Raw genomic sequence first — 27,277 nt, 5'->3', positions numbered from 1 at the left:
CGAAGCTAAAGGTATCGTTCTCGCTACTCGACTGATGGGACACCTATATTATTCTATTAAATTAACTCATAATAGATAAGAAAAATGCTTATCAAACTATGGCTAATGAATAACGCCGGCTCAGCGGTATGCACGTTCTTGCTCCTAATCGGATATGATATGAAGATATCAGTTATTTACGCGAAAGATAAGATGATTTATTTTTAATATTAACTTTAGTATAGAAGTATGATTTTTAGAAACTCAGAGGTTTTCTTGAAGTAAATATTTACTCAACTTTTCAATCAATTATTTACCAAATTTTTATTTTTTGACAACTCTATTTTGAATAAAGTATGGGAGCAAATTAACATCACTATTGAGTTCCATAATAAGAAAAAAAACGAACTAAATGCTTTTATATGGCCGTAAACATAAGAACAATTTAAAGGACTTTCTTAAGAAAAACAGAATTCTTTATAATAAACGAAAAAAAAAACGTTCATTTCGAACATAAACGATTTTTTTTAATAAGATCATAAAGGAGTTTTAACCTTCTCCTGAAGATGCTATCATCATTAGCAAAAGCTGTCGAGAGTAAAGAAAGTAAAGAATTTTGGTTAGTGGTGATTTGAGTATCACACCAAAGATTATAGGACTAATAGTATTTAAAACAATAATACACAGTCTATATATCAATTAGGAAACACCAAAGATAAGAGGGAGAAGCTGACTAAATCTGGGTTTTATTCGTTGAGCTGTGGGGACTATAATGCTAGTGAGGCAGTCAGGTCATAGAAACCAGACTGCGGGACTATTATTTCTTATATATACTTCAGATTTACCAGGTCTTGTTGAAGATTCTGAAATACATCAGTACATGCATTATTTTGACACTGGTAATTTTGATAACGTGACTGATACTATTAACGCTGATTTGAACCTAATAAATCAAGTTTCAAAAGAGCATATAACCTTGTCATTAATCCTAATAAAACAAAAATGGTTTTCTTTTCAAACCGAGTATCACATAAAAATATAATGGAAACTGTTCACATTCAATTGGATAACGAAACTATTTTGTTCTCTGATACTGTGCAGGTTCTAGGACTGAAAATTGACAATTCTTTAAGGTTTAAGGAACATGTTAATACTCTTCTGCAGAGGTGTTATTTACGCATGCGTATGCTTTATGCCAATAAACACATTTAAAATTTTAAAACTAGGAAAAAACTCGTAGTGGTTGTTTGTTAAATTACTGCCTTATAGTTTATTATCCTTGCTTAGACCAAATAAATCGTTGCCGCCTGCAACGCGTGCAGAATACTTGCTGTAGATGTAGTTTTAACCTCGGAAAGTTTGATCATGTATCAGACTCTATATTTCAGTTAAAATAGTTATTCAAATTCTTCACTTCTACTTTTCTTTATCGATTATACAGGGTGTCCCAGCGAAAACGAAACAGAGGTATTTTTGGTATGAAAAAAAAAATTTCACTTCAAATTTGGCAGTTATATTCAGAATTAAAAGACCTTTAAAATAACGTATCACACGACCCCTCTTTCTATTTAAGATTTTAGAAGAGGGTTACTGGTATGAGGGTGCCTTGGTAAGGAAAAGTTGTCCCCCTCAAAAATAAAATCGACGTGTTCGAGATTTTTGAAAAAAAAAATTTTTTTTCATACCGAAAATAGCTCTGTTTCGTTTTCGCTGGGACACCCTGTATGTTAAAGTCCTGAATATCTTTTTGAAAAGTTAATACCTAGAAAGCAGATTCACACTCGAAATATTAGATACAATATCTTGACCATGCCACACCATTCCACGGCTCTGTTCAAGCGATCTTTTAGTTATAATGCCGTTAAGTTCTTTAATACTTAAGTTAAGAGTTAAAGAGTACCTCTAAGCCAATCTTCGCCTTCTTTGGCAATGTAGTATTAAGTAATATTGTAAAATTAATATTGTTTTTAAAGACATATTATTATTATTATTTAAATCTACATATAACTTAAATTTACAGACTTTATCTTGTAGTCTTTAAATTTATTGTATAGATTTAATGTTATGTTATATGTTCCCGCACCCTATAAGTCCCCAGACTAAATCAGCATTTGCAGTCACCTGGCTTTGGGACATTCCACCTCTTTCCCGAAACATGTATAACATGTTCCAGGAAAGAGATGGAATGTATGAATGCTAGTAATAGACAGGATATTGTGAACTTGTTTGATAGGCATTTTAAAACTACATATAGTGAACCTCTCAGCAAGGCTCCTGATTAAAAGGTTGATTACAGTTAGGATTTACAAGTGGAGGAATGACCACAAGATTAAACTTCACCAGTTATGCCCTTCATAGTGTGCATATAATTATTTTCGAATAATATTGTATTCACTTATGAAGTAATAATATTTATTTATTGCATTTCTTTTTTTTTGTTAGACATATTTGATGAAATTTTACGCCTTACTAACAGAAACTCTTTTGGCCCTGATGGTATCACAGCTGTTTTTCCTAAAAACTGTGTATGTATTCAGGTAAGCCTTGCATTCACCATTTTAATCTTTGCTTGACATTAGGCAATTTTCCTAATTATTGGCAGGTAAGCCTTTTAACACCAATTCATAAAAATGGCAAGAGAACTAATATTTGTAATTGTAGAAGTGTGTGTATTCAGTCTTTAGATCCTACGCTGCTTGACAGGTTGTTTTCTGTGCAATTTTCACGGCAGTGTAAATGATTGCTTAGTGATCATCAGCATGGTTTTTCTCAGGGTAGGTGACTAACCTGTTGACTTATCAGTATGATTTGGTCGGTCCTTTTAAGAGGTACACTACTCTACATGTTGATAGTATGTATAAAGACTTCTCAAAGGCTTTTGATAGGGTTATAGTAATGATTATCTGGTTAGGAAGTTTAGGGCTATGGGCCTGGTGAGACTTTGGTGAGACTGGTCGAATTTTACCGTAGTTTTTTGACTGGCCTCGCACGTTAATTAGGATAAATAATTATATTTAATGTGTTATACTCAGGGTTCGCATATTGGGCCCGTCTTTTTTGACTTGTTCATAAGAGATTTGATCATTCAAAGCATCTTGCTTTTGCTGATGAATTTAAACTGTATTAGCCCATTTAGTCAAATCTTGATGTTTTAAATAGTATTGGCGAGTGTGTATGTATTTTGTTTAGTCGTTCTTATAAAATTATTAATTATCAATACACAGCCAACAATAACGAAATGATACAGTTAAAGATTTAGGTGTTCTCTTTGATGCCAATTGAGGATGTACAGAAGAATTCTTGAAGATCCCTTGCTTATAGAGCTGAAGTGAATATTTTTCGTCATTATTACATTATCAGTATCCAGTGTGATATTCCTAGTCTTGAAATTAGATGGCATCATTCTGATGCTTTAACATTTTGAAAGATCTTGAATAGTTTATATAATTGTCCTACTATCTTAGAAGTAATTGTCAAATAAGGGTAAATTCCCTATGTTTCCTTTACCTTTTCATTGAGTCAACTATGGGTTTTTTTCTCCAAACTTTAATGCGTTTCTTGATGTGAATACGTTTCTTGAAATGACAATTGTTTGGATCCATTTTCCAGCGGATTACGGTCATTCAGATCAAATAGTCAATCTTAGACTCTAATCTACGATCCTTGTATAGTGTTTATTTTTGTGTAATTTTTAGGTTTGTTAATGATTGATATATATTTTTCTAATTTTAGTATTATTCTATTATCTAATATTATTTTTGTAAATTGGCTCTATTATTTATGTATTTTCAATATTTGAATGTGTGAGATAGTATTTTCCAAATTTATTTTTACTATAAAAGTGACGTAATACCCAACAAAATAAGTAACTCATTATGAATTCCTCACAACAATATAGATTTTACTTAAATTGGCTCTGCCGCAAATTGAAATAAATACATGAGTGTCCTAAGGGCAGAAGATTGGATGCGATTGGATTGGAGATGGATTTACTGGAACAATTAGGGATTACTGAAGCCAAGAATAAGTCTACTTTTTTGCGTTACTGACCTGTTTAACTTTGAGCAAATATTCAATAACGCTTAACTGTTCCTGTCTAACGATATGAGTATTCCTTCTGTGATTGAATCAGAAGGTTCAATTTTCTCAGATTAGATCAAGTTTTAATTTAGTTATTTAGTTTTGTTTTGAAAATGTCGCCATGTAGACATTTTCTTATATATATTTTAAATTTTGATATGTTAATGCCACAACATATTTTGACTTAAGTTCTAATGGGATGTGATAAATATATTTTATGATATATTTATAGATAAATTAAGTTATTACTAATGATTTAGATATAGCTAAAGTTGTTAACAGTTCGGCGAAACACATGTAATCTACTTTTAATTACATACTGTTAAGACCTTGACAAATACTTAAAATATTTTAAATTTATAGATTTGAGGAAACTGGTAAATTTCTTTTCTTTTTTGTCAGAATCATAATTATTCTTTAGTTAACATAGTCAGTTTTTATCGAATTATGATTCGTTTTAATATTGATACAATCAAGCACCTAGATGTGAAACATCTGTATGTGCGGTATCAAATCATGTTACTTAATTTTATATATAAACTAATAATATTTTTTATTATAAATATTATCAGAAAGATAAGAAAGATTAAGAGACTAAGCAAATTAGAGAGAATCATAATTAAAAAATTATGCATACATACATATCTATTAAAAAATTTTAAATACAACCAACCAACACTATCTGTGATCAAATACTCAGACGAAAAACCTTTCAAATTGGTGAGCGCTTTCAGAGATTATACACTCTTGCACAACAACTTAAATTTTTTTATGGAAGTGCAACCTCTACAAGCACCCGGCAACAAGTTATACAGTTTAGGTCCAAAGTAATTTATGTATCTTAAATTAAGATTATTAGTACTTAGTGCTAGTTTAATTTGCCTATTGCACCTAGTTCTTGTATCATAATTATGATTAACAAAAGACTTAAATTAATATATATAAGAACAGATTGTGAGAGTGTAAATTGATCGATTAAATAGTTAATGCAAAGGGTACAATCTATCCTTTTTTAAAAATAATTTTTAAAATATATTTAATTTGTACAGGCAGTTATTATAAAGTCCTCCCCCACACCAATATACCATATCTTATAATTGATTCCACAAATGCTTTATACATTATTAAAGTCTTAGTATTTAAAAATTCCCTCAATAAGTAAAATTTATGAATTAGTTTTCGAATTTTGTTGGAAAGATAATCAATGTGTGGTTGCCATTTCACAAACTTATCAATTACAACTCCAAAGTATTTTGTAGATGAAGTTTCTTTAATACAGTGATTAACTACTAAAATAGAACTATAATGTGGTATTTAATTTTATCTCTTAATTTAATTTTTTTTTTAAATTATCTTTATCTTTTAATTTTTTATTATAAAAAAAAATGTTAAATTATTTACAGTTTTATCTTTCACAATTTCCCAAGACTCCTGAAATCACAATGGCTGTATCATCTGCATAAGATACTAGTTGACCATCCCCCTGTACCCTTAATAGTGAGTTGATATATATTATAAAGAGTACTGAGCCCAAAACTGTTCCTTGTGGAATGCCAATCTTAATTTCCTGTGTGTCACTTAAGAAATTACTGAACTAAAAAATAACTTAAAAACAACTCCAAATCAGTACCCTGAATTCCATATCTTTCAAGAACATTAAGAAGTGTGTTATGAGGCACAGTATCAAAGGCCTTTGCAAGATCTAGGAATATAGTCAAAGATTTTCTGTTTGAATTTAAATTATTTACTACCTCAGTTATTAGTTGATGCATGGCATCTTCTGTACTGCAAGAAATCCATATTGGCTTGAGGATAAAATATTATTTTTTCTAAAGAAATTCATTAGTCTAATCTTTATAAATGTATCACAGAGTTTCGCAAAATTACTTATAAGGCCTGTAATTATTAATGGATGTTTTGGAACCTGATTTATGATTGGGTGTCATTACAGATGTTTTAAATTCGAGGGCTATTTTACCAATTTCTAATATAAGGTTTACTAGGTATATGTAATAGTGGATTATTTCTAAATGTGTCTGTTTAATGATATCAGCTTGAATACCATCATAACCTGGTGAACTGAAGCGGCACAAGTAGAAGTATTAAGACATTTTGCTATAAATTCTAAATTGTCTCTACGTCAAGCTTTAGCGATAACAGGAATTTGTCATGAATCTATACGTCAGGTACTTAAATTAAGTCATTTCCATTCATACAAAATGCAAATTCTACAGGAATTGCGTGAAGACGAGCCTGACAGAAGAATAGAATTTTGCAAGGGAATGACAGAAAAATTACGTATTACTCCTGAGCTCCTAAATAATATTTGTTTTTACTTTTTTTTTTAGTTTTGTAAATAAACACAACTGTCGATACTGGAGTGAAAATTCGCATATTTTCAGAAAAATATGCGAATGCGTGGGCGGGAATATTCTATGATACTATTGTCAGGCCTCTATTTATTATTGGTAACATTAATGGCGAAACTTACTTGGAAATATTGGAAACCACCATTCAACTAAAAATTGTTGAAGAATTGTTGATAGGAATCTAAACGAAGATTTATTACATTTTTAACAAGATGAAGCGCCACCTCACTATATTCTTACTGTGAGGCAATTTTTACATGATGCGTTTCCAGGTCAATTCATTGGGAGAGGCGGTTCAATGGAATAGCCGGCGAGATCACCAGATCTAACACTCTTCGACTTTTTTCTCTGGGGTCACTTAAAAACTGTTGTGTTTAAAACACAACCATCTTCACTTGATGATCTTTGGCAACGGATTATTACAGAATATGCATCTATTCAAAAAGAAGTAAAAATATATTTTACTTCTTAATATTTTATTTTAAAATGTGAGAAATGAGTTTGGAAATAGAGTATACTTTTGTTAAGCCCAAAATGGAATAGATTTTAAGCATCTACTTAAATAAAATAATACTTTATAAAAACAGAGTTTATTTTATTCAACTTATACCTTTCTTTGACCCTGTATAAAATTTTGGTAATATTCTTGTGCAGGTTAATACTACTACCCAAGAGGTGACTGACCCTATAACCAAAATATAGTAGTTTTAGTTCCCCCTACCTGTATAACATTTGTACCAAATGGGGCTTTTCTAACTTTTTAGTTTCAGATATTTGCATTGACACCTTGTGTAATGGTCAGATGCCGGCCGATATACGGCATAACATACAGGAAGAGTACTACCATATTCCAGTTATAGTCTGAAATTTGATCCGCTATTGCTAGGGTCAATACTTCATATTTCATAACTTTCTTTTAGATTCAATTTAAGTCAAAGCTTAAGCTAGCAACCAGATACATTATGTTAAACAACAATATAATATGTAATCACTCAACTTTTAATGTCATCCGGCCATCAACAGTATTAATACCACTAAATCGATTAGCTAATCATTATTAGAAAAAAAAGGTAAGAGAGCCTCTTATAAAGAAGCCTTGTAACAATAACAGTTTTATCATATTTTATATTATTATGCATCCTTTTAAAACATCAGAAATAATTAATTATTTAGTTAACCTAAATAGCAGTGTGATATGTAAAATTGTGTGAAATAAACTTTTAAACTAGTAAGGTATTAAATATTTTTTTCTGGTTTTTAAAATTCTATTAAAGCCATATTTAAACATTTATAGCCATTATATACCTAATAGAAGATGTCATTCAGAACATCAAATGAGACAAATATGACCTTAACACAAGGTTAATTAGTCCACTGAAGGTTCTAGTTCAAATGTGAATTTAGAGGTTACAAATTTACATCTCTTATTATGTAAAACTTTTTACTGTAACAATAAACAAAGAAAATGAAACAACCTATCATTTAAGGTTCATATATCTCAAAACTAATTTTGTATGTATGACCTCAATTTGTTAGTATTTCATTCTAAAGCAAATCCTCCAGGCATTGCATGGTTTTGAAATGAGATAACAATTTTATTGCCATGTTAATTACAATTATATTACCCTGTTTAATTTACTTATTATAAGCTGACACAGTTTTTGGGTGGGATATCCTCTAAGATTTGAAAATATGCCTTAGTTAAGTATCTATAAAGTCTTTTCATAAAAAGCCAGTTAGCAATTACGCTACCAACATAAATTCAATATTACCGTCAGAAAATAAATCAGAGCTGCTGTTAAGCATCAAGGCATGTTAAATACATACATTATTTTTAATTGCTATTTACATTTTTATGCTTATCATTTTTATTTATTAAATATGAATAATGAGATGACGTAACACATTATTCATTTGTACTTCAGTGAAATGAATATGAATAAAGTTGCAAGTATGGCATGATACCTACTAATAAATATTTGAAAAAAACAGAAATATTGGTACTTCAATATCAATAATTTTTAATAGTCAGTAATAAATAACAAAACCAATATAACACTTTAACTATAATTTCTAGTTTTACATAACAGTAATTTTACAGTATTACTTACCAGCATTCATTAATGTCCCACAGCCAAGGTTTATCCCATAAAACAGTAATTCCATAACAAAAACTAAATGTATAATATGTACACCTCCATGCATTTTCACAGAATTTTGTCAATGTTGAAGGCTTATTTTGACTTTTTCTTAGCCTTAACCACCTCTCTACTTGTCTTTCTGACATATCTAGTTGTTTTGCTAATCCCTGAACCTTGAAAAGATAAAGAGTTAATATTATGCACAACTGATAACTTTAAACTCATCAAAATGTCTTACGTGTTTGTGCTTCCATTTTTTAGACTGTGCATAAGCCTTCTCTAATACTTCATTGGACGGAGCTTTTTTAGGTCTGGTACTTTTGATTCCTATACTAACACCTACAGGAGCAAACCAATATCTAGAACATATAAATACAATTATATACTTTAAAAAACCATAAAAGACTGTTGCTATCAGCTTTCTTTAAGTCTGACCCAAATAAAGAGACTATCCATTTGATTAAAGCCATATAATTTGTTAATTCTCCAAGTTGATTAAAAATAATTTCGAAAAATTAGTATCTGCCTCATAAAAAAAGATTACAAAAAAAAATTAATAATAAAATGAAAATATTCCAAAATAAAATTTTAAAAACTATTTATGATTATGACAAACACACAGCGAGTTTTGTGTCTGGTAGCTTGACAGAATATTAAGAGTTTAAACTGAGTAAATTATTCAAATCACAAAATAGTTTTACCACTAACCAAAACTCTTTACTCTTGACACTCATTTCTGGGAAAAAAAGGCTGGGATCTAGGACACTAATTGTAACAAGTGTAATAAGAAATATATTGGGTAAAAAAAGACCAATTAATGTCAGATTTAAAGAAGAAGATGTAGCTCATTGTAGTAAGGGTTATTTAAAGAAGTAGTAGCTCATGTAGGTAAGGTTGAAAAGTCAAGTTTGGCTAGACGTGTTTGAAATACTGGCCACTTTGTAGGAATAGTAAGTCATAAGCAAAATTAGCATATGAAAGTATATAGCAATATTCAAAAATCAAACACCAATCTTAACAGGGATAAAGGTTAGCGTTTAAACTTTGTTCAGCCATTCTTCATTGGACTTTCCACCCTTTTAATTTCATCTTTAGTATATAAGGCCACACATACATAAGTAGTTTTAGTAAAGTTTTAATATCCTGAAAATAGATCCCGAACATCATTAGCAAAACATGCGTCGAGAGTAAAATATAGAGTTTTGGTTACCGGTAACATTGTTTGGTGAACTAGTGTAAATTATTCTTTAAAATATTCTATAAAAATAATTACCTTATTAAATAAACAAAATAGTGACATGGACATTGTATTTTTTTACATGAAATATGGAACTAAAGTTCCAAAGATGTCTATTAATTGACTACCCCAAATTCAATTATTTCTTAATATATACTTAAACCAGCAGTCAAGAAATATTCTCGTGAATGGTTTTTTTTAAGTCTAGTCTATACATAGAGCTGAATTTTTCAGGCAGATACGCAGATAACGTTCAAGTAAAACATTTTATAAGATGTAAAATGTATTTTCTATATAAAAAAATAAAAATAAATTTAAGTTCTCTTGACTCCAGAGCTATTATATCCACTAATTTGGAATATGGTATCATATGATGAAATAATGTGTTTTCAAAAAAAATTATGTTATATTGTTCATAATACAGTAATCGAGAAACTCTGGGTTCAACTAATGACTATTTTTGTTTTAGAGTTAGATTGGTGCTAGCATTTACATTTCTAAAACCTACACTATTTCCCATATGTAGAGCAATTTTTTAAAAATATTTAATATCATAATATTTAGGAATTCAGAAATAAATAAGATTTGGTATTAAACAGATACCATCATCAGAATATTTTTGTTAATCTTATGAGACCACATTCTTTGCTGATAATTTTTTTCATTTTTAAGCAGTTCATATGAAGAACAACTAAATTTTATATTTATTTCTTGTATGTTGGAGAAACTAAAAAATGGTAAATTTAAATAAATCAGTAGTATCCAGAACCATTCCTAAATTTAATTGAAGGGGTACCTTGGAAGAAGTTTCAAAAAGTGGCACAAAAAAGAAATACTGATAGTATGGTCAATAGAAATATGAAGAGATTGGTGGTTCAAGATCATCTGTCAAATAGCCTTAGATCTTGCAAACTCTACAGCCTTACAGATGCAAAAGTGGTGTGAGCAAAATCAGTTAGTCCTTAATTCAAGCAAAACAAAATTCATTCATTTTCAAAACAAAAGGCAGACTTTGAAAATAATTGATAATGATATGCCCCTAAACATTGATGGAATTATTGTATATGAATCGGACGAAACTAAGTTTTTGGGTCTAACTCAACACAAAAATTTAGATTGGCAAAGCCATGTTGATGAAATATGTAAAAAGATAACGTCGGCAAACTTCGCTATTTACAACTTAAAAAACATTGTCAGTAGGGAATCAATAATTCAGTTTGATTATGCATATGTACATTCACGTATAGCCTATGGCATAATGTTTTAGGGATCTCATGCAGAGTCAATTAAAAGAACATTTGTTATTCAAAAAAGAATTGTATACGGACAATGTGCGGATCCGCTTTTCGAGAGCATTGTACTGCTTTATTTAAAAAATTAGGAATTATGACAATATACTCTCTTTACTTGTATAAAGTAGAGTTTCTTCCTAAAGAAATGTGTTTGTGTTCTTACGAAACCAATACTGTTCATTTTTAACAAATCTCTAGGTACTGGTTCTTATCCCACTCTCCGGAAGAGAAGTTTTCTAAAACCCATTTTTAAATCTGGTAGTAGAAATGAAATTTCCAATTATCGGGCTGTGTGTAACCAATCTGAGTTGCCAAAGCTGCTTGACTGCCTGGTCAGTCATAGGATTGCCTGGAGTTTTAAATCTTTATTTAATCCTGAGCAATGTGAATTTATAAAAGGCAGATCTACTGATGCTAATTTGGTGCTGTATGTCAACTACCTCTACCGCTGCTTGGAGAAGGGACTTCAGGTTGACTCAATATATACAGATATTTTTGGAAGGCTTTTGATAGGGTTAACCATGGGGTACTCTTGCAGAAGCTTAGGGCTTTAGGTATTGTGGAGCCTCTTTTTCAGTGGATCTCGGGATTCATCAGAGGTAGAACCCAGATTGTTAATCTTGGAGGTACATGTTCCTCTGAAATTTTGGTGCCATCTGGGGTGCCACAGGGCTCTCACTCAGGCCCTGTTTTGTTTTGCCTTTTTTTGATTGATTTAGTTTGGAAACTTGAAAATTGTTGTGTGCTAATGTTTGCTGATGATGTGAAGCTATTTAGGCCTATCACATCCCTTTCCAATGCTGTGCTCCTGCAGAAAGACCTTAATTTATTCTTTGATTGGTGCCACTTGAATAGAATGTCCCTTAATATCAATAAGTGCCATAAGATTACTTTTTCTAAGCAAAGAAACCCTATTGCTTTTTTTTTATAAAATAAATAATGTAGCAATTGGTGTCAAAACAGAGGTTTCTGACTTAGGAATATTTATTGACTCCAGGTTGTCTTTTAAAAGTCACATCAATCAGGTGACTGGTAGGGCAATGAAAATGCTGGGTTTTATCCAATGGTCTACAACTGATTTGTCTTTGTTTACTTTTAAATTACTCTCGAATGGCTCGAAGTGCTAATGGTCTGTCAGGACAGATAAACTTTTTTGACTCTAGGATAACATCTTTTAAGGGGCAGTTAAAGAATATTATTTCATAGGGGGCTTTAATTAATTAACTCATCTACACCTTTCACTGATTTATAGATAGTTTTGTATCTGAATATATATGTTTGTATGGGTATGCTATGTAATACTTTTGTAAATGGATTCCATTAATAAATAAATAAATAAAAATAAATAGAGACCTGCTGACATTAATTTCTTTTTAAATCAATTTTGTGGCTAAAAAATATTTTTCTTATAGAATTTTAAAGTTAAGATTTGACAAAACTGTCCGACTACTGGTGTATTCATCCTACCTCATATCATACAAATACAATGATAATAGGTGGCTTTTAATATAAATATGACTAAATCAATTAAATTTTAATATAATGAATATAACCTCACAATATAATGAAATACAGACATTTAGAAGAATAAGATCTTTGTTTTAACAGTCTTTAGAGGTAAATAATGATAAAATTATATGATAATGCTAATATTGCTAATATTTTTAAGAAAATATGAAATAAATATGTTTGCCTTTCATTTGAGTTTAAAAGAAAACACTGTTAATTAGTGTTTCTTTTAATCTCAAGCTGCTAAGCTTGTTTTCTTTTAAACTATGACTTTCTAACTGCACATAGAGTTTGTGTGCCAAAATTTTTAAAAGCAATGTTCCAATTATCATTTTATATTTAAAATATATGTTAAGCTTTAGGATAGCTTAAAAAAATTAAATCACAAGCTCTCTTATATAGGGGATAAGCAAAGGCAAAAGTTAAATATGACTTAACCTCACTTACTTTTCAAATAAATATCTGATTAATAACACAACTAGGGCCATGGGCAGAGGGAACCAAAGGTGTCTGTAATCAGCATGCTGTATCTCTTTACTTGAATCCGGGGCGATATCAGCCCAAGTTGTGTTTGGGGGCAGCCAAATGCTTGGGGACCAAAACGTATCCATCACTGTTTTGTAGTAGCTGTACATGTTAACTGCTAAAATTTCACTCACTGCTTAGTTGCAAATATTTTAGACTTTCTTTGCATGCTCTAACCGACTCCTATTCAATGTTTTTGTGATAAATTTGGGAAAAATTCGCGGTTATGTCCCGGAAACACCCTCGCCCCTCACAACCACAACTTCCATGACATTTTAACCCAATAAGAATTTATTCGGACTTTAAAATTCGGATATGTAAAACGTGCTGAGTCGTTGGCAACAGTGTACGTGATTTGAATTTATAATAATTAGTTTTACGAAATTTAGATGTTTATAAATGGCTTTATATTTTATTTGTAGGCAGTAAGGATGAAATTTAAGATAACAGATGACATGTTAATACTTTAAATTAAAAATTGAGATTATATTATGAAACTAATCATTTTCTTTCAGAATTACTCTATTGCCAGATTGCCAATGATGACTAAGGCCCAAGTGATATTCATATCCTTGTTTGCTTTTGACAACAGAGGTTGCTTAGCATACAAGGGCGTTACAATAGTTAATGTTGCATATTTGCACAGAAGTTTAAGTTAAAATTACTTTTGTGAAGCTTGATTCCCAGCTGGTAGATTATCTAAATAATAATACTAAACATTCTTTATTTTCCAAAAAAAAAATACAAAAACCAAACAGTAGTAACCAAAAGTATGCAAATAAAAGGCTGACAATTTAATTTTTATTTGAAAAATCGTTTAAACAAAATTTGATATAATAAACTTAAATGTAAAAAATACACAAATCAGTCATACTCAATCTCTTTAAACACTGGCCTCGAGACTAACAAAATATAAAATTTTTTATGTTACAAAGTTTTAGTTGCATGGCATTAAATAACTAATAATTAATATTAATTGATTTTAATTTATGTTATCAAAACCATTATAATTATTTTTTTCTTTTATAGAATTTGGTAATTTGTTTTTAATCGCATCCGTAATTCGAAATTTATTTTAATAGTCCTAATACTAACTTAATGGATATAACTATGAGATCTTGTATGGAAATCACATTTTTCAATTTTTCTATTATTATTGAATTAAATGTTCAAAGGCTACCGATAAACTGGCATGTCTCATAAGAATTCTAAATATTTTAAGCCCGTAGGTATTTTGTATTATTTTATATGCTGTAGTTTTTTTTGCCGAAAAAAAAGCGTTGTTTATAAATATTCGGATTTTATTATCACAAACTTTAGTATAAATGTAACTTGTACTAGATTTATTATTTTAGGATCAGTTGACTTTCAGTTCACAAACAAAGAGTAACACTTCTTATCTTTACCAATGGTGTACAGCATAGCTACATGTGTAGACATTATTTTCATTTATGGTTCACAGGATAAATGAGAAGCGATGAAGCAAAACCATAAAAATCCACTTTTTAACAAAAATGAGTTTATCATGGATTCCTATTTCATTTCGCCAGATAAATCCAATGGGAACTCAGATTTAAGCAAAACCCGATAAATTCACAAAATAAACGTGTGAACTTATATTGTTGTTTTATTTTTTTTTGTTATAAGTAAGTAAATATAATATTATTTTTCTTAAAAGAATTACAAATAACATCATACCTGCCTTAAAACAAACACCATTATAAAATAAACTAAATTTAGTCAACTCAAGCAAAATAAGAGAAATCAATTGGTTAATTATCAATCATTCTTATGTTAATTAATTAATAAGGACCAAAATATTGTCTACCAGGTGTATAATATCAAACGTTTCACATACCTACACTATAATTTATGTTGATAAAATCAGCGATGCTCTATTGGCACGTTTTTTATAAATATCTCGTATTTTATATAATGAATTTATTTGGTTTTGCTTGATCGCTCCTCAAATGTTTCTTAAGGACAGCTCAACGTTCTAACGAAAGGCATCCAGGTCAAAATATAAGCCCGGAGTATGTTAGGCCAACTAGTAGCTAAATTTGCAGAAACTTCTATCACGAATAAAAAGAAATCGAAGACGAAATAGCACAAATTGAAATTCTGAATCAGTTTGCAATGAATTAAACTTTATCAACTCATCAAGCAGCTGTAGCACCTGGATTATCTCGTGAATCAACAAGAAAGATACTTGAATATCATAAGTTTTATGCCTATAAATTGGAAATACTGCAAGACCTTGGTGACGACGACCCGGACAGAAGAATCCGGTATTGTGAAACAATGATAGATAGAATTACGGCAGAACCTCGAATTTAAAAATATTTGCTTTAGTGATGAGTGTATCTTTTATTTAAATGAGCATGTGAATAAGCAAAATGGTCGTTACTGAAATGACGAGAACCCACACGTATTTAGAGAAGGTCATACCCAGTACCCCTAGAAAATGTTTGGGCTGGTATACTAAGGTGATTTTATTTGCCCAATATTTATAACAGGAAATTTAAATGACGACTGGCCACATGTATGCTAACATGCTACAGAGGTCTATCGAAGCACTGATAGTACGGGAATTAGAACATCAGAGAGACATATACGATAACGTATCTTTAGAATAACGCTTACTATAATTACAATAGGATGGAGCACCTCCTCATTACGTAGTTCCCGTTAGGCAATGGTAGGCAATCATTATCCTAACGATAGAAATTACAAGTTTCTTTGCTATTTTGCAGCAACTTTACGTTTTTTTCTCCGTATCAACTAAACGTTATCAAGTTTTAAAAGATGAAATCCCAACGTTAACACTAAAACCTCTTTCTAGTACTAGATGAGAAAGCAGAATAGATGCTCTGAAAGTTCTTAGATATAATTTAGGAAAAATATATGACGCTTTATTTGCACTTTACTCTGATAATAACAGGGACTCCGATACCAAAACTATGGCTAATTCATTACTCTTAAAAATTAAGTCGTTTAAATTTATTTGTTCCATTATTATATGATATAATGTGTTAACAAAAATGTGTTAATATTGCAAGTAAAGTGATGCAGGAATCCGATGTTGCCCTACCTAATATTATTTTAATCTTAAAACAGACTAAAACATATATATTTAGTAGTTGAAAAGAAGTCCATATTTTGTAGGAGAATGCGTATATAAAGATTACAAATAGGACAAATAGGGGAAGTCTTTATCTCCAAGATAAATGCATGTAGGACACTTAGGTAAATGTATTATGCATTTCGGCTGTGTAAACAGCCATCATCAGATACAGAACATTACAAAAAACATATACGTTCACCAAATAAACCAAAAAATTACCCGTTATCGGGAAAAAACCCCGATAGTTTTACTTAAAATTTAAATCTTTTGTCTGATGTGTTATTTAAAATTTAAATCTTTATTAAGATAGATACCAAAAAATTTAATAGCATTCTGAGAAATTTGATTATCATGTCATATTTAATCATATTTAAGGAGAATTGAGTATTGAAGTTTTTTTTTTAAATATGTAATTACAATAAATTTCCACTTTTCCATTTTTTCCATTTTCCATTTTTTTGCCATCTATAAGGGAGTTCTCATAGAACTAAGTTCTATAGAATCCATATAGGATGCATAAACTGTTATATCATCCGCATATTGGACTGTAGGAGGAATTATGAACCAAATTTTAACCTGTTGTTAAGTAATAGAAGGTTTACAGTTTGGCAACATCGTAATTGTTCTGGTCGGTACAATAATCTTAAGAAAAAAAGAAAGATTAGGGCTATGAATCTCCGGTCCTGAGAAAATAAATAAAATAAACAAAAATAATGGAAGTGTTTGGTTTTTAATTTGTAATAATAGTTACAGGTACTTGCATACTTATTTTGTGCCAAATCCGATATTCCTTCTGTTAGTACTAGTATTAATAAGTATTTGCATTTTCGCTAATTGTCTGTAAATATCCCACCAGACATTTGGCAGTGAATCACAGTACAGAGCTTTTTAGACACTGTATACTGTGCAGTGAATTTGGTAGAATTTTAATCAATTTTTTTATATTATTTTTTTAGAGGATGTCTCAACAACCTGATAAAAAAAAGAGGTCGGTAAACTGTTCTGAAAAAGAATAATAAATTCATATAAAGTCAATAAATATGCAGGTCCAATTGAATCAAAAAAGACTGACGCAGCATCTTGGGAAGAAAAAAAATTAAGCCTGGGAAAATTTGACAGCAAAGTTTAATGTAAAAACCCTGTGTCAGGGGTGGTTCGAACCCTGAATAATCTTCAAAAAAAAAAAATAAGGCATTTATTTCCAATAGGTTTGTTACCCAATTACAAGAAAGAATATAAGGAAAAAAATATATTAAAAAAAAAGAAAAATTTACCAAAATGCGTATTAAAATGAAAAATTAAAAATCAAAATGCTTAACATTCTATGCACTTAAACAGACTATCTATATACATACTAGAAAGACTCTGCATCACCTATTTACTTAAAACACGTATAGTGCCATGGGGGATTACTGTGATCCCCCATTCTGCTTAGATGTTTTGGTCCATACGGGCCGGGGGGAGGAGTATATGTGGTCCGACAGACGAGAAATTACATGGGGCCATGTCGCATAGCACTGATGCGACAATTTAATGCAAAAGAAATGGCAGTGTAATACAAAGGTATTGAACGAAATAAAACATCAATTGACTTTCATGTAAATATTATTTTAGTTTTTATAAACATGGTAAAAAAAGTCCAATATTTTATTTTCTGAATATTATTTTATTTTAAGTTTGAAACATGTAATTCGAAAAAGCATTGCAAACATAAGTGTTTTTGACATAAATTACATCTAAATTTAGTCTTAGGGGTCTTGTTTTTCGCTATTTGACGTCCTGATTTTTTAGAAATATTAGCATAACACTGGCTGCAAGATCTCTTTTCTTCAGTATCCTCAAGTATATGGCCGGTTTCCTGATTATCCACAGATGGGGTATCCTCATATTTTAGTAAGCCATTAATGACTTCCTCCCGGAATTTGGTGATGTTCATTTTATTCTGCGTTATTTGCTGATGGAGGATATAGGCATTTACAAGTCCCGAACCGACAACTAGCTCAATTGCTAGTTTACGATACCACTTTACCCCACGACGAAGGGAAGAATTGTAGGCTTTCATCTGGTCTGATATATCAATATAGGCTTTGTGTTTATTATATTCAATAACACTTCTTGGCTTTGTTTTTTCTCCTGATTTTTTCTTCTGAGTAACCATTTCCGGAATAAATTTTGTTGTCAACATGAGAACATCTCTTCGGTCTTTCCATTTCTCAATAAATATACCATTGTTACTCTCATTGGCAATATGCTCTCCACGTTTTAATTTTTTTTGAACCACAACTTTTGAATTGTTATTTCGATTGCTGCGTAATGTGCCCAGAATATATGACTGTTTTTCTAGAAGTTTAGAGGCCAGTTCGACAGATGTATGGTAGTTATCCGCAACGATTGTGCGTCCCTGGTTTAACAAATTATCCGTGAGTTTCAAGACAACATTGGAGGGCACTGACTGTCCTTGATTAGGTTCTTTTTCTTGCCCACAGTAGATTGAAAGATCGTACAGTTAACCATTTTCGAGACATAGTTTAAATAATTTTATGCCAAATTTGTGGCGCTTATTGCTAATATATTGTTTGAATTTCAGTCTGCCTTTAAAAGGTACAAGAGTCTCATCTATACAGATAAACTCACCAGGGACAATTGGAGACTGAAAATTCTCCAGTAGTTTTGTAACAAGAGATGTTATCTTGTACAATCTGTCATCATCAGGAACGGTTTCGTTGTTTGCAGTTTTAACAACAGTTTTTAACAACAGTTGAAAACGATTTCTAGGCATAATTTGTTTTATAAAGTTTAAGTATATTTTGCTTGTTGACCAATATGAGGAAATTGAAGGTAATTGAACTAGACCCATCCACATGATACAGCCAATAAACTGTTCCATCTCCAAGCGGTCTGTGTTTTTCCAGCTTTGAATACGTGCGTTTCGTGATTGAACTTGGGCTTTTTGTTATTCAGCGTATATATTTGTTTCTCGAACAAATAAATCAAATATGTCGTCAGTAATTATTAATTTATAAAATTCATATGGAGTTTGGTCATACAAATCATAAGGATGCGCTCGAATGCTAGGATTGGTGACTGTAAATAAAAAAATTTTTCATGTGCACGCCAGTTACATCGGACCAAAAAAACAAATCACTTTCATGTTCTGCTAGAGATTCATCCAGCATGGTCTCATCATTATAATTGATATTTCGCTGAATGACACTCTCAATAACTTCGTCAATATTGGTTACCTGGTATTGACGTTTGCGATGTGTTGTCATTAGCTTGGAGTTCTTTTGCAAACACTACTCTTTTTGCGGAAGTGCTTTGCATATCAGAGGGAGGAGAAAAAATCGCGTTTCTTCTCAGAGCTATTGCAAATCCTAATCTTTTTTCTCGGTGTGTCTGGATCCTCTTCAGAACTTGAAGCCTCAGAACCAGAAGGGTTATAGTCACTTACATCCGGCGAAAAGTCATCCTCACTCGCAGAAAGTACTTCGTCCCATAATGTGGCTAGATTCTCCTGTTCTTTTTCGTAATGACTCATAGTACTGAAACTAAGATTTTACGCTTGCAACAATTTTCTTTTTCACACGCCTTGAAATATCACAAGCTATACTCCACAAAAACAACCAAAAAATAAAATAACAACTTGCGACCACTATGCGAAACACAGCGAAGAACAGATCATACAGGTGTGCTTTCTAACATCAAACTGAATCGAATATCGAAGAATGCGCGTCGCAATTACGCTTGGGTGACGGTTACCTTAGGCCCTTTTTACCCACTGGCCATAATATTGCGCGTTTGCTTTCAGGCCATGGGGGATAAACGTCGTCCGTCAAAAAAAAATATGAAAAATTCGACAAAAAAAATGAAAATTCCGTAAAAAAAGCATGAATAATAGGATATTTACTAAAGTGGATTTAGTATATTAAATAAAATAATTTGGCCCCAGGATACTACAATAATGCATTTCCGTTATGGCACTTTACGTGTTAATACCTTCTATAATGGACATTAAACTGTCAACAAAAATATCGAACCGTTCATGTAAATTATTATTAATATAATTCTGACACATTATATTAATAGGGGATTTAAACAAAATATTAGTCCTAGCGGGATTTACATTAAATAATCTAAAATGCCTAGAGTTTATTCTTGGTACCCGAAAATTTAATCCAGCCAAAAGGGTGGGACAGTCAATCTTGTTATGAATAAGGTTATATAAGAATTTTATGGAAATAATTTCTCTTCTTTTTGCTAAGGATATAATATTAAATTTATTTAAGTATAATTGATTATCCAAACCTCTGGCTGGAAAGACACCTTCCTCTCTAAACCAGAGATACTTCATAAACTTGCGCTGAATGCGCTCAATATCATCTATCAGCTATAAATTGGGTACCAAATTAGAGATCCGTATTCTATTTTTGAGCGTATGTAGGTGAAAAAAGTAGTTTTAAAGTATTAATATTTTTAAAGTGCCGACAGTTTCGATAAACAAAACCCAACAATTTGGCAGAGTCAGAAACTATTTTTGCTATATGCTTAGCGAAACTTAATTTTGCATCATAAGTAATTCCCAGATCAATCGCCTCATCCACTCTGGCCAACACAACATTATTTGCTCTATAGTCAAAATTGATTGGCAACAGTTTTCTAGAAAATGAGAGAATAGAGCATTTATTAACATTTAAATATAGTCTATTGACATTGCACCAATTCTCTACTTTGTTAAGATTTACCTGAAGGAATTCGCAATCGTCTTCAGTATCTATTTTTGTGAACAATTTTATATCATCCGCAAACAGTAAACTCTGACAAGTATGAGGGTATAAAAAAAGATCTAAGAAAAAAGTAGCTAAGAACAAACAGGAAATATTTAAAACTGGTGGCGGTAGTGCAACCGTAACACCTCTTACCACCTATAAGGAAATAATTTATAATTTAATAACACTGAGTGTTTAGGGACTGCCTTTAAGATATCATGATGATAGTAAGTGACAATATAGTGGCTCAAATTTGAGGTTCACCTATATGGCATCTCTTAGATATATGTTTTGTTTTCATTTCTCAATCATATAACAGTGGCAAAGCCAGCAAAGAGGGGCAGGTGAGGGAAGAGTGTAACCTTACGTCGGACATTATCATATTAAATAAAGAGAGAGATTTAAGCAGATGAAAAATCACAAAATACTGATACAGATTAAAAACAAAATTTAGAATATTATACGCAAACTTCTTGCAAAAGTATGCAAACTCCAACTCTTTGAAAAATTTGAGGTTATAAATTTCCTGGTAACCTTTTTATACGCTGGTTTTTCCTGTTGTTAACTTATTCTACTGCTAAGAAAGAATTATCCTGCTAGTAAGACAAACAAGAAGTTGATAATTTAATTTTTTATGTTACCAGCAGGATAACTTTTCCAGACACTTTACCAGCCGGTCCATAATTTGGCGCTTAAAAAGATAATAAGCCTGTAAAAATCGGTATGAATTTTCTCTTACTGCATAAAGGGATCATTTTTGAAACAAACAAAGTATAATTGCATAATATAGATAACAAATATTGATTTTCAGAGTGTAAAGGAAATTTTAACGTGTAAAGTAAGTATCCACAGTAGTAGAAAAAATAATTTTCTATATAAATCTAAGATTACCATAACGGAAATATAAGTTTTTGGCCGGCCCTCGTACTTTTGAGTCTTGATTTAGAGGCGGAGCTTCATCATCACCTGATGGGAATGAATGCATCACGATATCAAAGAAATAATAAATAACTTGACAACGCCGCCTCAAATGTCAATGGTGCCATTCACAATCTGTCAGTTGTGTCAATTTGTATTTTGGTGGCAATTTTAATTAAAAAAAAAACTATTTTTTTTTTTATGAAAGTTATCTCATCATAATACAACAATAACAATAATGGTTATCATTTTAGATAAGAAAGTTTGAATACCTAATCAGAACCAAGTGTCAAATCATGTAGGTATATCATAAAATAACCTCACTGTTCAAATAAAAGATGCCCTTAGGAAGAAGTTTTACCTTTATTAACAAAAAGAGAAGAGAAACCCCAGATCAGTCTGCTTCTGTTAAGGATCAACTTAAAGATTCCAAAAATGCCATTTGGAATCGTGTGGGGAGTTTAAGAGAATGCAGAAGTTCCAGAGACAATTGCAGTACTACAACAACTTCCACAAATCAAACAAAAGATGCTTCAGAATCATCCAACTATTCTTATTCATCAGAATTCATACATGAGTTACAAAACAATAAGCTATTTAAAAAACGAATAGCTTTAGAAAGCAACAGGTTGTCTAGATCTTCAAATGATATAGAACATGAACCACTTGATTATCTTAGTCCTACAAGATCAGAAACCATTGTGGTTCCTAATTTGAATACAGATGAGAAAAGAGTTTATCCAGATGTGAGACCAACTAAATGCCTATCTAAGTCAGAATCTCTGTCATTAACTAGAGTTCAGACTGAGTTTCGAGATGAGGTTCTAGAGGTAAGTGGCAAGTATTTAAATTTGAAATATAGCTTTGGAAGTTGTGATATTATATATAGACAAAATTCAGTTAGTATATTCTGATAGAGAATTCAAACACTTGTTAAGGCGTTCTATATCAAAACTCACCTTAGCCGTTTAAGACAATTTTTAGGAGCTTATGCAAATTGTAGACACCTGTCGATTGAAACTTGCAAAAGGTTGTTCATATCACTTGTTGTCTTTTTGTTGAAGTATGAATCAATAATTTAGTCTCCGTTTTACATGAATAATCATATAGGTAGCACTGGAAAGAGTTCAAAGTAAATTTTTATGATTCTGCCTTTACAAACTTCACATTCTAGTCCCTAATGACCATTGTTATGATGAAGCAATGAACTTGCTGAATATGCGAAGTTTTCTTAAAAGATGCACTTATAATGATTTAATGTTTATTTATAAAATTTTGAATGATCTTGTGATTTGTCTCGAACAACTTAATAAAATTTCATTTAATATTCCACACCATAATCTAAGGGGAATTGATTGCTTTCTTTGCCTCATCATCATACCAACCATACTATGCACTCGACTGCTGAAAGAACCTTGAGACTAGTAGACCTATAGAGAATAGTAGAATGGAATTGAGGTTTTGGGAATTTCCTTACTGCTTTTTAAAAATCTTATTGGGAATTTGTAGAATTTTGTCTTTTAAAATAATTTTGCTTCATACTTAGTAATTTGAAGCACATTTAATCATTATCATAAGTAATCTCTTGTTTTTTCTTTAAGCTAATTTTGGAATGCCAATTGTTTAAATTTTGAGGGATTATTATTGCTTCTTGTCAAACAGTTTAAATATTCATGTTAGAAATTATTAAAATTGAGTTGTTAGTCATATGTATTGTTAATTAGTAATTAGGTAGTTTACCTTTTATTTCTTTTTTCAGAAATACATATTTTTTTGTAATAGGGTTGATCCTGTGTATTAATAAATAAATAAAAAATAGATTTATGTTTATATATAGGAAATTTGATTATGATATACACAAAAATCATTACAGGTAAGTCTGTGCTTTAAATAGGGACCTCAAATGGGGTAAAGACTAATTATCTTTTATTGATTAGAATTTTTTTATTACAAAATAAGCAAAATTTAACCCTAAATTACAAGAACTGTAGGTTCCTTACTTTCTCAATATTCTATTCACAAAAGTCATTTTAATCTATAGTACTATAGTACTATATTCTTCCTCTACAGATTCAGCATTTAAGAGATTTTTTATAGAAGCATGTGTCCTCTCCTGCTAATGCATACTTTATCAAAATATTTTGTTAAAAGTATGATTACATCACATAACTTCTGTACAGAAGTAGGTACCCCTTTTTGCATTACTGCATGACAAAAATTAGATTAGGTGTTCTAAACCATATTTATAGTTAAAAATCTTGTTGTTTCCACCTTTAATACTAAAACAATGGGAGTATAAACAGAATCACAGAGAGAACAGTTGCAATCAGCTGATATCAAATCAGACATTCTCATTGGCTAGTTTGGATAAGGCATCTTTTGAACTGAGGATGTAGCTGAATAAACTGAATATGGTAAGTTTTGAATTGAAAATTAATGTGAAAAGATGTATTTGGGAAAGATATAGCAAGTGTTTTCCCATTTAGTAATAAATGTCTGAAAAAAGTTAGATAGCTAATAAATTAATGTATTAAATGATTTTTGTAAAAAGTGGATAATGTGAGTTTTGATAAGAGCAACTTAGTTCTGCTTCTAATTTTATTAAAAATTATGAAAAAATATAGGTAAATTGTTATTGAAATTATCAAATTTAAGTTCTTCATCACTATCGAATAAGAAATAAATCGACGGGAAGCAACGGATTTATTTTTTGATTTTTGCTTAGACCAACAGAAATGAATAGGTAAACCCTCAACTGAACTTCTGACACTATTTGTGTGCAAGAAGCCTTAAACAGGCCTAGTTACAATCTCTACAATAGTCAATACATTATATGGGATAGATAGTAACTTAAAATGGAGTGGTACAAATTCATACCATAGATAGATTTACAAGAGACAAAAAATTAAATTTAAAGAATAGAAAATCCATGACATCGAAATAATTAAAAATATGGTCAATAAACTCATTCAAAAGAGTAAAGGACCAATATGAATTTTAAAGTCCTTTCAATAATTGCTAAGGCCTTAGGGCTCTTGTCTCCATATTTTATTTACAAGAAGTCTTAAAAATTTCATACATATATTTAAAATATCCTTATTAAACTTTACCATTAGCAATACTAAAAATGCACTATTATAAATTTTTACCCATTTTAAGCCTTTGATTCCCGTTATAGGTCTAACATTATGTGAATTATGTGAATTTGACTTATCAAAATCTTTCCAATGCTACAGCAGTTGTCTCAAACAGAAAAATCAGAGGCAAAAGTTACAAGCATTGTTGCATAATTAAAACCCAGTGGGGTCACTTGGCAAAATGGCAAACATAGTTGATTTGTGATAATTTGCTGTATCTTTATGTGATCATTAATAAATAGTAACTAACTAGTAATGAACTTTGTTGGATTAGGTTATAGTCAAGCTGGTAATGCTGACTGTGTCATTGATTGAAACTTTTATATGACAGTCATCTATACTGAGGTAAACATATATAAATAACAGAATGAGCGTTAACTCCAGCACAGTCTACACAAAAAGATCTTAATAGGCAATATAATATGTGCACTTCCTAAGTTACATTCTATTTCCATCCATTATATTACAATTATGGCGTTTATTGTTCAAAATCTTTATCACCAATCAAATATTCAATTAATTCAAAGTATTGTTGTATGTCACTTTTCTGTATGAACATGTGTAGTAATGTATGGTTTACAGTGAACTGGTAGACAAGAGGGAAAATTAACTTAAAATTTCGTAGTTTTTGAAAAAAATATTCTTGTTAAATGTTATTTGTCATTGTTGATGAAAAAAACTAAATTTTGTGCAAGATGTCCAAAAAGGTAATACTCAAATTTTTTACAAGAATGAATTAATTTTCTAGCAAGGGACATGATATTTTTATGAAGAATAACTCTTTGAAAGGAATTTTTTGGTTGATTTCCATTATTGTACCGCCTTGTACGATCCATAAACATCCTGGCGAGTTTGACATAAATCACTTCATTAATTTATCTTGTGGATGCTCAAGCTTATTTTTGCATGTATCAATCAAATGATGTATAAAAGCAAATAAATATGTTGCATTGAGAGTATTTAACTGGGTTCAATTTACTTTTGTTATTTCTCAAATAATTAGAAACATTTTGAATTGACTTTGTTTAATGCACATTTGACATTTTATTCATGAGTCCTTTATGGGACTTTATGAAACCATTTCTATTTAAAAAAAAACAATCTTTTTGTTTCCTTTCTTTTTTCTAAACATCCAGAAAAGTTGCCTAAAGTAAAGATCTTGTTGTAACCATCTTAAAAATTCCTTTCAGTACTATCTTTTAAGATTTGTTTGAACACTATCTCATTTATTCCTAGATTGTTCGCCATTAGTTAAAATTTGCTCCTTCGCCATAATATCAGGAAAAGGACATTCATAAAGTCACGAATACATTAGAGAATATTGCAGTCTTAGTGCATATATTGTGAATATAATACTATATTGTAGTATAATAGCATACACCATTTTCCTGGGATATGATTCAAAACTTTTTAGCATATTTTAATGCTTCAGGCACTTAAATAAAATAAAGTTTATTACGATCCTTGTTGATATATCTACAAAATAAAATAAAATATTCTAATTTGGTTTTTTTAACATTATATAATAAAAATACTGTAAATTTAAAAGATCAATTGAAATTGAGATCATCATCAAAAAGTATTGATATTCGACTAAATTGTCTAAATATTTTTTATATTCCTCTGCAGTTAAGAACGTTTTCGCTCATTTTACTACAATCTGGAGTGCTAATTAATGTAAGGCATTGTGTGGCATACTAAATATCTCCCTTTGCACTACGTTACCCCTGCGCGGAAAAAAGTGTCTTCTGGCAAAGTTTACAGAATAGAATACAAGTTGGGTCACTCGACGCCAGCTCTTGTGAAAAAGTGTGAGCTATAAAACGAGTGTGGAGACCGGGGTAATAAAAGCCAAAACTTGGCCATTTATAGTGTTTACCTAGGTGTAGGGGAACGCTGGAAATTCCATAGGCTCCTAATACCAATACACGAGTACCTATTTGCATCAATTTGTTACCTGTTTGTGCCTATTTGGTCATGAACATATTTGGGATTGTAGGATATAAAACTAGGTATATAGGTTATTATTGTAAATGAAATAAAGGTTAAAGTTTTATTAAAATAAGTAGGTACATTATAAATGGACGGAGATGCTGACCATTTTATTGATATAATAACTTTATTCTAAACATATTTTTTAACCTAAATACGAAACACATCAACTTATATAAAATAATTATTTAGTATGAGACATAAGTAC

General features: G+C 30.7%; 2 protein-coding genes across 2 annotated transcripts in view; one reads left to right on the top strand and one right to left on the bottom strand.

Moving 5' to 3' along the window:
- The window catches only part of LOC126740209 (ceramide synthase 6), a 40,465-nt gene extending 26,833 nt beyond the window's left edge, over positions 1 to 13,632 (bottom strand). Inside the window, exons 1-3 of the mRNA XM_050446144.1 lie at positions 13,055 to 13,632; positions 8,808 to 8,928; positions 8,540 to 8,742 (exon numbers count right to left, since the gene is read on the bottom strand). Coding sequence (XP_050302101.1) covers positions 8,540 to 8,742; positions 8,808 to 8,928; positions 13,055 to 13,242 — 512 coding nt within the window. The 5' untranslated portion in view covers positions 13,243 to 13,632. The remainder of the gene's footprint in view (positions 1 to 8,539; positions 8,743 to 8,807; positions 8,929 to 13,054) is intronic.
- Positions 13,633 to 22,114: 8,482 nt separating this feature from the next.
- The window catches only part of LOC126740816 (uncharacterized), a 166,264-nt gene continuing 161,101 nt past the window's right edge, over positions 22,115 to 27,277 (top strand). The window contains exon 1 of the mRNA XM_050447005.1: positions 22,115 to 22,770. Coding sequence (XP_050302962.1) covers positions 22,279 to 22,770 — 492 coding nt within the window. The 5' untranslated portion in view covers positions 22,115 to 22,278. The remainder of the gene's footprint in view (positions 22,771 to 27,277) is intronic.

Source organism: Anthonomus grandis, chromosome 9 (assembly GCF_022605725.1).
Source record: "Anthonomus grandis grandis chromosome 9, icAntGran1.3, whole genome shotgun sequence".
Lineage (NCBI taxonomy): Eukaryota > Metazoa > Arthropoda > Insecta > Coleoptera > Curculionidae > Anthonomus > Anthonomus grandis.
Note: the sequence above shows the minus strand (reverse complement) of the source record. Positions and strands in the feature narration are given on the sequence as shown.